General features: G+C 34.9%; 2 protein-coding genes across 2 annotated transcripts; both read left to right on the forward strand.

Moving 5' to 3' along the window:
• The first annotated feature begins 203 nt into the window (after positions 1–203).
• LOC145000344 (uncharacterized) lies at positions 204–6,686 on the forward strand. The gene is made up of 3 exons (XM_078959551.1): positions 204–365; positions 1,633–1,832; positions 1,942–6,686. Exons 2-3 carry the CDS (start codon positions 1,739–1,741, stop codon positions 6,444–6,446), a joined length of 4,599 nt encoding a protein of 1,532 aa, XP_078815677.1. The 5' UTR covers positions 204–365; positions 1,633–1,738; the 3' UTR covers positions 6,447–6,686.
• Positions 6,687–7,362: 676 nt separating this feature from the next.
• LOC145001274 (Transmembrane amino acid transporter family protein) lies at positions 7,363–10,740 on the forward strand. The gene is made up of 7 exons (XM_078960643.1): positions 7,363–7,599; positions 8,808–8,882; positions 8,971–9,299; positions 9,376–9,562; positions 9,671–9,801; positions 9,891–10,127; positions 10,203–10,740. Exons 1-7 carry the CDS (start codon positions 7,563–7,565, stop codon positions 10,590–10,592), a joined length of 1,386 nt encoding a protein of 461 aa, XP_078816769.1. The 5' UTR covers positions 7,363–7,562; the 3' UTR covers positions 10,593–10,740.
• Positions 10,741–12,228: the final 1,488 nt, after the last annotated feature.

Here is a 12,228-nt window from a genome sequence, read left to right on the forward strand (position 1 = left end):
GATCGCCACTCATACTATGCTTTACAAAGTATTTAGATGAAACTATTCAACAAGACTCATTGATAACTCTGGTGTATTTTATGAACATAAAAAACGAGAAGGGTGTCAACCGTATAATTCAATATATTTTGGGGATATATTGAAACTTATTTGAAATAATTGGGCCATTATCGAATTTTTAAAGTATTAAATTCTCAGATCAAAATTTAGTCCATTCAGAATTCCGATTACTACTCTGTCTGGCTCTCACTCTCTCACACACAAACACACACTAAATCGATTAATTTTTTCAGCTGGACTTCTGATTCACTGTGGGAGAGGTGATCCGTGGAGTTTCAAGCTCCGTTTCAACTCGAAATTCGAAGGTGAGTTGTTTGATTTTCATTGTTGCGTCATGGTCAGTTGAATTTGGTACTAATAGCACCACTTGATTTGTATCATTTGTTCAATTTATGTAAGTTTAGTGGTTACAATTTTTTTGATTTACCGTTGTCCATATACGTGATTAAAATTCCATTTCTGTGAATCGGAATGTCTTGATCCTTATCTTTTGGCTTTTTCGGCCAAGCTTCAATGAAGTTTGACCGGTTTTGTAGTTCGACGTTGATATCCAATTTGAATTTTGATGCCCTGTTGAATTTTGTTATTGATGTTATAGTCATTTAAGCTGTAGCTGTGAGTGGATTCCAGTTGTATACGTTTATTTGTTTGTTTTTATTTGATTAGTCTTTGAATTTGAATTTCGGTACTCGAATACGATTTTAATGTATCTCGAAAGCAACGTGTTTGAATCACGGGCTTCTATGATCAGAATCGCGAGAATCGTCCTTCATCGTATAATTAATATTCATGATGCCTTTTCAAATAGCTTTGAGATTTCGAAAAAAAACCCCACCAATCATGATTCATTTGCTAGAAAATACTCATTGCTAGACACCCATGCTTCTTCTTATCGTCACTAAAGCGGAAGTTTTATTCAAAATAAATATAAGCCAGAACGCTGGTGATTTGAATCCTTATTGAATCGTCCTATTGGATTCGGATGCTTAGGGTTCGATTCTTTGGCAGTTGCAGTGGGACCATACAAGGGTGTGCGGAATTGGGGATACTGATTGGGAAGAACAATTTAATCTATTTTATAAAAAACCAAACCATAAAAATTTGTCACTTACAAGATTAGAATATTAGATAACTTTTTATTTTTATATTGATTTCTTTTTGAAATCCAATGTCCACACACCATATAAATGCATCCTAACATATCTAACTTTTCAGAGTTTTCTTATATCACGTTTTCCATATCCTAACAGCCATATCCTCGCAACATAAGATGCATTGTATATCACATAAAACATCTGTCAATTTTCACTAATAAATGAAAAAAGGAACAAAATAATGGAACTTTTCGTGATTTTCCACTTATGCGTACTTTTAATGATCTTTATGTATGTAGCGTGACAACCAAGACCATTCACCTACTTGCGTACTACACCTAATATTGTTATTTATTCTTCACTTTTTAGGGTAGCTCACGTAAACCTTGATATTCTATTAGTCATATTAACTTATTTAAGCTCCATATTCTGTATGTGAATTTCTGAAATAGCCTTTTTTTTTTGTTTTGAATTTCAGGATCAAGCTCACTTGTGTTAAAGAAAAAGATTTCATCGTCTCATTGGAGAACACCAAATTTGTTCTTCTGATAAACACTGTGTTCTTTTGAAAACCACACAAGGAAATGAAGAAGAAGAGTTTCAGAAATCAAATTAATTCGATCTTTGGAAGTCATATTGATCCAGACAAAGATGAGGAACTTAAAGGCAGTAATATAGGTATATACTTTTTCTTTTGTTTTGCTTATTGTCATATGATATTTTTTGAATTGTCCGATATTAAAAGACAGATGTAGATCATGGATTAAAGCTCTAAATGTATTTGCAGAAATGGAAGATAATTATAAGAATATTCTAGAGCTTCTAAAAGAGGAAGACAGTCATGACAGAGACAAACTTGTTGAGTTGATTGAAGATTTCCACAAACATCATCAATCCATTTACAACCGTTATGATCACATCACAGGAGAACTGAAGGCAAAAGTTCATTCAAAGAAAGATAACGACTCTTCTTCCTCATCCAGTTCAGATTCAGATTCAGATGATCCTATAAACAAGAAAGGCAGTAAAAATGGGAAGTTGAAAGTAGCATACATCCTCAAGGAACAACTTCAAGCAGCAAATACCGAAATTGAAGAGTTGACAAAAAAGTTGACTCTTGCAACAAAAGAAAAAGAAGCATTAAGTTCAGAATGCCAGGCTGCTTTGAACAAAGAACAAGAAACAGAGAAGATGTTGGGAGAGTTGAAACTCGAAGTTGATAGATTGCATGAAGAAAATTCTAAACTTTCAGCTGAATTTAGTCAGAAACTAGAAGCAACAAAAGAGGAGCTATCAAATGTAACTAAAACACTAGAAGCTACAGAAGAAGAAAAGAAGTCTCTATCAATAAAGGGATCAGAGTTAGCAGATGAAATCCAAGAACTTGCCACTAAATGTAGCCAATTACAAGAAAAGTTAGCTGACAAAGAGAATGAGCTTCTTATTCATTTAGAGATGCATACATCTCACAAGAGCGAGACAGAAATCAGAATGAGGGGTTTTGAAGAAGAACTTGGATCTTTGCATTCCAAGAAAAGTGAGATTGAGAAACAGAAAGAAGAGGAGATGTCGATTCTCACCAAGAAATATGAAGATAAAGAGAAAGAATCTCTATCTCAAATAGAGAACTTGACAGAAACACTCAGCAACTTGGAAAAAGAAGTGGAATCCCTTAGCACTCAGAAAAGTAAACTGGAAGAAAATGTGCAGGCTTTATTGGATAAAGTCAATGAAAAGGAGGGAGAGATAGCATCTCTATGCAGTCAAAAACTTGAATCAGAAAGTCAACTGGAGAAAAGTGGTCAAGTAATTGCAGAGTATGTTATTCAGATAGGGAATTTCAGAGAAGAGGTTGCTAAAATGACTATGGATCTAGAAAAGACCGTGGAAGAGAAGGAAGGGTACGAGTCAAAAGTCAAAGATCTAGAACTGAAGCTTGAATCCTTGAATAGCCTGAAAGATGAATTAGAATTGCAACTTGAGAAAAAGGGTATTGAGATTTCAGAACTTTTAGTCTCAAATGAAAGTCTGAAAGAAGAACTTGAAAAGAAGGCGCAAGAACAAGCAAAGACTGTGGAAGAGAAGGAAGGTTATGAGTCAAAGGTCAAAGATTTAGAATTGGAGCTGGAATCCTTAAAGAGCCTGAAAGATGAATTAGAAACTCAACTCGAGAAAAAGGGTATTGAGATTTCTGAACTTTTAATCTCAAATGAAAGTCTGAAAGAAGAACTTGAAAGCAAGTCCAAAGATCAAGAGAAGACTCTAAAAGAGAAGGAAGGCTACGAGTCAAAGGTGAAAGATCTAGAATTGGAGCTTGAATCCTTGAAAAACCAGAAAAATGAATCAGAAATGCAACTTGAGAAAAAGGGTATTGAAATTTCAGAATTCTTAATTCTGACTCAAAGTCTGAAAGATGAAGTTGAAAACAAGTCCAGGGATCACGCGAAGACCAAAGAAGAGAAGGAAGGCTATGAGTCTCAGGTCAAAGATCTCGAATCAAAGCTCGAATCACTAAACACACTGAAAGTTGAATTAGAAACAGTAATTGAGAAAAAAGGCACTCAAATTTCAGAACTTTTAGTCTCGAGTGAAAGTCTGAAGGAGGAACTTGAAATCAAGTCAAAAGAACAAGCAAAGACCATGGAAGAGAAAGAAGTTTGTGAATCAAAGGTCAAAGATTTGGAATTGGAGCTCGAGTCCTTGAAAAACCTGAAAAAAGAATTAGAAACTCAACTCGAGAAAAAGGGTGTTGAGATTTCAGAACTCTTAATCTCGAGTGAAATTCAGATAGAAGAACTTCAAAACAAGTCACAAGATCAAGCAAAGACTTTGGAAGAAAAGGAAGGGTTGGAGTCAAAGGTCAAAGATCTAGAATTGGAGCTTGAATCACTGAAGAACCTAAAAAATGAATCAGAAATGCATCTTGAGAAAAAGGGTATTGAAATCTCAGAATTCTTAATTCTAACTCAAAGTCTGAAAGAAGAAGTTGAAAGCAAATCCAGGGATCACACGAAAACCATTGAAGAGAAAAAAGGCTATGAGACACGTGTCAAAGATCTGGAACTGAAGCTCGAAGAATTCAACAAGCTGAAAATTGAATTAGAAGCACAGCTTGAGAAAAAGGGTACTGAAATCTCAGAAGCCTTGATCCTGAGTCAAAGTCTAAAAGAAGAACTTGAAAGCAAGTCAAAAGAGCAAGTGGAAGAGAAGGAAGGATATGAGTCAAAGGTCAAAGATCTGGAACTAAAGCTTGAATCCTTGAACACCCTGAAAAATGAATTAGAAATTGAAGTTGAGAAAAAGGGTAGTGAAATTTCAGAACTCTCAGTCCTGTGTCAAAGTCTGAAAGAAGAAATTGAAAGCAAGTCAAAAGAGCAATTAAAGACCATGGAAGAGAAGGAAGGGTATGAATCACAAGTCAAAGATCTTGAATCAAAGCTCGAATCATTGAACAGTTTGAAAGTTGAATTAGAAACAGAAGTGGAGAAAAAGAGCACTCAAATCTCAGAACTTTCAGCATTGAGTGAAAGTCTGAAAGAGGAACTTGAAAGCAAGTGTAAAGAACAAGCAAAGATTGTGGAAGAGAAGGAAGGGTATGAGACAAAAGTCAAAGATCTAGAACTTGAGCTCGAATCTTTGAACAACCTTAAAAGTGAATCAGAAATGCATATTGAGAAAAAGGGTAGTGAGATTACAGAACTCTTAATCCTGTCTCAAAGTCTGAAAGCTGAACTTGAAAGCAAGTCAACAGATCATGCAAAGACCATGGAAGAGAAGGAAGTGTATGAAACAAAAGTCAAAGATCTTGAATTGAATCTTGAATCATTGAACAGTTTGAAAGTTGAATTAGAGACAGAAGTTGAGAAAAAAGGTACTCAAATTTCAGAACTCGTAGTCTTGAGTGAAAGTCTGAAAGAGGAACTTGAAAACAAGTCACAAGATCAAGCGAAGACTTTGGAAGAGAAAGAAGGGTTTGAGTTGAAAGTCAAAGATCTTGAATTGGAGCTTGATTCCTTGAAAAACCAGAAAAATGAATCAGAAATGCAACTTGAGAAAAAGGGTATTGAGATTTCAGAACTCTTAATTCTTACTCAAAGTCTGAAAGAAGAAGTTGAAAGCAAGTCAAAAGAACAAGCGGAAGAGAAGGAAATGTATGAGTCAAAGGTCAAAGATCTAGAATCGCAGCTTGAATCGTTAAACACCCAGAAAGTTGAATTAGAAACAGAAATCGAGAAAAAGGGTGCTCAAATATCAGAACTTTTAATCCTGACTCAAAGTCTGAAAGAAGAAGTTGAAATCAAGTCGAAAGAACACATGGAAGAGAAGGAATGCCATGAGTCAAAGGTCAAAGATCTTGAACAGAAGCTCAATGAATTGGAAACTGAAGTGGAAAAAAAGGGTACTGAAATTTCACAACTCTTAATCTCGAGTCAATCTGTAAAAGATGAAATCGAAAGCAAGTCAAAAGATCAAGCAAAAACAGTAGAAGAGAAGAAAGATCTGGAAATTCAGATTGAAAGAATGAAACAAGAGTATTCAGAAGCAGAAGTGAAAATCAAAGAAATGGCTGAAGAGATTCAGTCAAAAGAACAAACAGTTGACCAAATGGAGGAAGCCATTGAAGACCTGAAAGGAGACCTAGAAATCAAAGGAGAAGAAGTCAACACTCTGACCGAAACAGTCCGAAACCTTGAAGTCAAAATCCGCCTCACAAACCAAAAGCTTCGTGTAACAGAACAAACACTAAACGAAAAAGAAGGCGATCATGCAGGAAAAGAAGAAAAACTCCATCAAGAAAACAAATCCCTCATAGAAAAAATCTCAACTTTATCCAAAACAATCACTTTTTACAAAGAAACCGAAGAGATTATCAAAAAGGAGATTTCATCAAAAGTCAACGAGATTTCATCCGGGATTGACTCTCTTACCGTGAAATTCGAAGAAGATCAAGGACACATCTCGACACGGGTTTGCGAAATCATGAATGAAATTCAAGCTGCAAAGGTTTTGATGAAAGAAAAGGTGGTGAAAATGGTGAAGGAGTTAAAGGTTGTTGAAGGTGAGAAGGAGAGATTGATGAAATCAGCTGATGAGAAAATTAGTGAAAGAGATGACAAGATTAAGGAGCTTGAAATTTTGGTTAATGTGAAAGATAAAAATTTACTGGATTTAGGAGAGGAGAAGAGGGAGGCGATTAGACAGTTGTGTATTTTGGTTGATTATCAACGTGATCGTTATGATCATTTGCTATCCAGGAAAATGACAGTTGGAAGAAGGCAAACTGCAAGGTAAATATTTGGTTTTTGATTTTTTGAAAAGTTTAATATCCGGATGTTTTTGTTTTTGTTTTTGTTTGTGTTATGTATGATTGTGTGTTGTAAGTAAGGTCTATTGATTATTGGATTGGGGTAGATTTATTTGTATTGTTTGTGTATAGGAAATTACTTTTGTTATTTCCTAGTCTGTATTATTTATTCATTCAGGGATATTACTAGTTTTTGGACATTATATTTATATGTTTGTTTTGTTGCATTTGCTATTACGAGTAGTAGCTTCTCCTACTTCTAATGTGCATGTACTTCTAAAACCTGATTTTAATCTTATGTTTGATCCAATTGAAAGTAAAAGCTAAACAAACCATCCTTTTTTAGCATCCACCACCACTTTGCTAGAAGCGGGAGATTCAAAGAATTTTTTTGCATCCAACACAAAGATCTTCTTTCTTTCTAGACCAAGTGATCTTATTCTAAGAAATCCAACAATTTAAAAAAAAAAAAAAAAAAAAAAAAAAAATCTTTTTAAGAGCCAGTAACAACGGAAAGTGGGAAAATGAGATGTAATACACCCATACAAATGCAAATGGTTTGTAATTTATTTTTAGTCAACAATGTAATGTCAAGAAAAGCTTCTTTCCATATGTTGAAATGATATTGAACTCCACATCGGCATTTGTTGAACTCAACGTTACCCTTGTAAAAGTTTTGTCATCCACTCCCCAAGTCTAAACTGTAATTTTTAAATTTAAGATCTAACATAAATACACGACATACTCGATGGTTAAAGAAAAAAATATGAGAATATCAAGTGTAAGCTGTATTTTCACTTTAGCCCCCCTATTTTAGTGTACTTCCAATTGTACCGTAGTAAATAATATGCTTTTTCTAGGTGGTCCGGTCTATGAACAACTCAATCCGCCCCAATTATAAAGCTTTGTCTTCAATGAAATCGTCGTTCATTTTTTATCAAAAAATTGTCTCTCCAAATCCATCCAACAAAGCAGAATCCGTCTCGGCCGTTTTCTTCAATCAATTTCGCATTTCCAATTGTAGAAGCCTTTGATTTTTCAACGTTATTCGTTTCATGATTGACTCTGCCTGAAAAAAGAAATTACAGATCGATCGATTCTCCATGACGATCAAACTACAACAACCATTACTGCCACCAGGTATCGCACTTTCTCTCTCCGCCGGCAGCTTTTGTCCTTTATCTAATTCTAAATTAAAGGTAAAGAATTCTAGATCGAGATTGCATCTTATCGTTAACGTTATTGAACGTCAAAGTGGAAGTCTACTTTACAGTGCTCCAAAATTTACGGATTTATCTCAAACTGTAAGTTAGTTTAATGTCATTTTCATGAATTAACATATACCATTCGTGCGCAATCCATGGAAAATAGGAAGGAATGAAACTCGTTCAACCGATTAGTATTGATTAAAACGAAATAGACGTTGTCTTTTGCTTTTTGTTCCCATAAAGCTGTAACCCTATGTTATATCATCATATATTATTGGTAACAATATGAACTATATATACAGTGCTTATTAGATATGGTGATTATTGCATTACTGCTTACTATCTGGAAATCTTAGTTCTGGAAATACAATAATTGTAAGTTTGTATCTGGAATTCTTACCCATATCCCCCCAAATGCGTGATGGATTTGAAATGAAATTGGGGTACCACTGATTTCTTTTTTTGGTTTACCCATCTAAGTTGAACACTTGTGTGATCAATTATTCGTTTAAAACTGCTCACTTAAAAAGAATAAAAGAAAGGTTGCTTAAAATTAGACGGAATTCCATATGGAAAACAAGTAGACGATCAATAATCCAACCCCTTTTCTTCAAATAATTGCTTGATATATCATTATTTCATTAGCCGGTTAGAACCACCAATGGGTGAGAGTTGAAACTGAGAAATTAAAGCATTTATTTTTCTATTGCTTTCAATTCTGGTCGTATCAAAATTTGAAATAAAGTTGACTTTTTTAATGCATATATTTAAGAGATGGAAGTGTATTATTATAGCCATCCGTCGATATGTATTCAATCAAAATCAAAGAGATATAATAATAATAATATATACTTATATATATATCTCTAGATCTTTTATATATCTGTGTATAAAACGTCACATTTTTTCTATCGCCATCTTGTTTTGTTCCGGTATCATCAAGGCTTGTTTTTTTTTCCATTAAAGATAATTACGTCTCTCTCTCTCTCTCTCTCTCACGCGCGCTCACAGACACACAGTATTGTGTGTAGTTTACATATGTGAATACGACTATATGTATATGTAAATCATTCTTTATATAATTGATGATAATCATACATTCATACATGTAATCTGGTCGCTGATCTTTCTTGATGGCAGAGGCTCCACCTCCATCGGAAAACAAAAACTCCCGGCAGCAAGACGCGGGTGCAGCTTTTGTGCTCGAATCAAAAGGTAACACGTGGCAATCGTTTTCGTTAACTTTAGTATTCAGTAATCAGTAACCACAACCCCGATCTAAGTCTACATCAAAAACTTTCAGGCGAATGGTTCCACGCCGGATTTCATCTCACAACCGCGATAGTGGGCCCCACTATACTAACGCTACCGTACGCCTTCAGGGGGTTGGGATGGGGACCGGGGTTCTTTTGTCTCACAGTCATGGGTATCGTCACTTTTTACTCTTACTATCTCATGTCCCTTGTTCTTGAACACTGTGAGAAAGCCGGCCGCCGCCACATCCGTTTCCGGGAACTCGCCGCCGATGTCTTGGGTTCTGGTTGGATGTTCTATTTTGTAATTTTTATTCAAACGGCTATTAACACCGGCATAAGCATCGGAGCAATCTTGCTTGCAGGGGAATGCCTTAAGGTATATATATAATACTGTACATAGATTTTATGGAAATCTTTTTGCTAAAAAAATATACTTTTGATTTAAATTTTAGATAATGTATTCAAGTATTTCTCCTGATGGGCCCCTGAGACTGTGGGAATTCATTGCAATGGTGACACTGGTGATGATAGTCCTTTCTCAGTTGCCGACGTTTCACTCCCTGAGACACGTCAACTTGGTTTCTCTTTTCTTGAGCTTGGCCTACACTTTCATTGTCGTCGGCGCGTGTATCAACGCAGGTATAATGCATTATCACACGTGTCACTGTCTCTATTTTCTTTAAAAAAAAAAAAAAAAAGGTCCATTTAAGTTGTTGAAATTGAAAACCAGTGTGATTTTGTTGACAGGACTATCGAAAAATGCACCACCAAGAGATTATTCATTAGAAGATTCAAAATTTTCAGTAGTTATGAGCGCCTTCACTTCCATCTCTATAATTGCTGCCATTTTTGGGAACGGAATTCTCCCTGAGATACAAGTAATTAAGTTCAATTGTGTTTTCATCAAGTTCCTTATATTACTTACATATGTATCAACTATATAATTCACCACGTGTTTGTTATACAGGCTACCTTGGCTCCACCGGTAACGGGGAAAATGTTGAAAGGGCTTATCATGTGTTACACCGTTATATTCATCACCTTCTACTCGGCTGCAGTTTCCGGTTACTGGGTGTTTGGCAACAAAGCTAGCTCAAACATTCTCAACAGCCTCATGCCGGATGACGGGCCCGCTTTAGCTCCAACTTGGCTTCTCGGACTCGGGGTCATTTTCGTCCTTTTACAACTCTTCGCCATTGGCCTGGTACACCCTCCAAACCCTAAATCCTAAACCTTAAACCAGATAGACTGATTGATTGTGATTTTGAGTTTGACACAGGTTTATTCGCAAGTAGCTTATGAGATAATGGAAACACATTCGGCGGACGTGAATCAAGGAATGTTTTCGAAACGAAACTTGATTCCGAGAATAATTTTGCGGTCGCTTTACATGATTTTTTGTGGGTTTTTTGCGGCGATGTTACCGTTTTTTGGAGATATTAATGGTGTGGTTGGAGCTTTGGGTTTTATTCCGCTGGATTTCGTACTTCCGATGCTTTTGTACAACATGACCTACAAGCCCTCCAGATCTTCGTTTACTTATTGGATTAATGTCGTTATTATGGTGGTTTTTACGGGTGTTGGCTTGTTGGGTTCCTTTTCTTCAGTTAGAAAGTTAGTTCTTGATGCTAGTAAGTTCAAGATTTTTAGTGACGATGTCGTGGATTGAAGAATAGATGATGTAGATTAGATGTGTTTAATACTTGAATGTAAAAAATTAAAAGCCGTCATTTGTTTACAAACTCTTATTTCATATAAACAGAGGAAACTGTAATCAAACATATTGGTACATGAAGACGAGTGAAGATTTTAAAGCCTATTGCTGACTTTAAAGATATGTAATCACTGTTTTGAAAACCGGACCGGCAACAAGTCCTGTTCAATTAGCCTCAAAAACCATCTGTTTTGGGAACCGGAAGATTTAATCAAAAACCAGTGAAAACCATTTTGGTTGGACCGGTCTAAATGTACAACACACAATAATAAAAGCCGAATTCAGTCACTGTGAGCCAATTTGATTATGTAATTAGCCTATTCGAATACAAATTGTCGTGAGCACCAGGATATTAAATAATGGAAGAAGACTTCCACACTTCCTATAGCTCGTCGATGTGGGATAGCTTTCAATCATTCATTCTTTTTTATGTTCTATTCATTTTGTTGAAATAAAACCTGTTATAGTTATTTTTAAAACATTGTACGTAATTTAATGAGTATCATAAAGTTAATTGTTTTCAATCATTCAGACATGCATGCGTTGAATGAAAGGACAACTACTAATGATGGTACATGAATGATGTGGTGAAATATGGTTTACACATTGAAATATCATTCTTGTGGCTATATTTTATTTTTGAAAAATCATTGATTTGATCATTTTCATGTTATTGCATTCATCATTTTCGTTATTAGGGTGTGTTTGGTTAAAAAAATGATTTCTTATTAGAATGCCTTGGGTACAAAGAAATCGAAGCAGGAATATTCATAATAATCAATTTTATTATTTGGTACAAAAGAGAATTCATTAGGTAAATATACCTAAAGAACTATTACAACTAAAGAACTATTACAACAGTCGACTTTAAAATAAAAAATATTTCTATATGCAACAATAATAACACTTATATTCTTTCCCCTTATAATGTCATTGAACTTTATTTTTCTTTCTAATGATACATCATTGAACTTCAAATTAAAAAAAAAATAATATTAAATATTGATGGTTAAGAAAATGAGCTCCAATTGTTAAAGAAACATAACTTCATTGCATGGAATAAGTGTCATACCCTTCATCATTCTATCAACAAATTTCAAAGATGGAAAGTGTAATGAAATAGTTGATGTTAATATATATTTTGTAACCATGGTGCAAAAAAAGGGAATTAATGAAACATCATCAACCAAAAGTTACCAAAAATCAAAATCCATTCTAGATTGTAAACAAGAATAGATGGAAGGCGAAAGTATTTTATTGATTGTCTTTTTTATAAGGAAGCGATACAAGACTATAAATAGAGGTAAGATCCCTACACAAAGGAAGCAATATAGGCCCATGGGTTAACTAGGCCAAAACCAATATATGTAATATTTACATTCTTACACTCATATATGTTAATCATGCCCAGCTTGTTACAAATAACAGAGATCCGGAACCAGGTAAAGTTTTGGTGAAGACATCAACTAGTTGACTTCTTGTTCGAACATGACGAGTAGAGATGGTTCCATCTTCTAGCTTTTCACGTGTGAAATGGTAGTTTCCTTCAATATGTTTAGTCCTTTCGTGAAACACATGATTGTTTGTAATA

The sequence above is a fragment of the Lactuca saligna genome, chromosome 6 (genome assembly GCF_052625555.1).
Source record: "Lactuca saligna cultivar CGN05327 chromosome 6, ASM5262555v1, whole genome shotgun sequence".
NCBI lineage: Eukaryota > Viridiplantae > Streptophyta > Magnoliopsida > Asterales > Asteraceae > Lactuca > Lactuca saligna.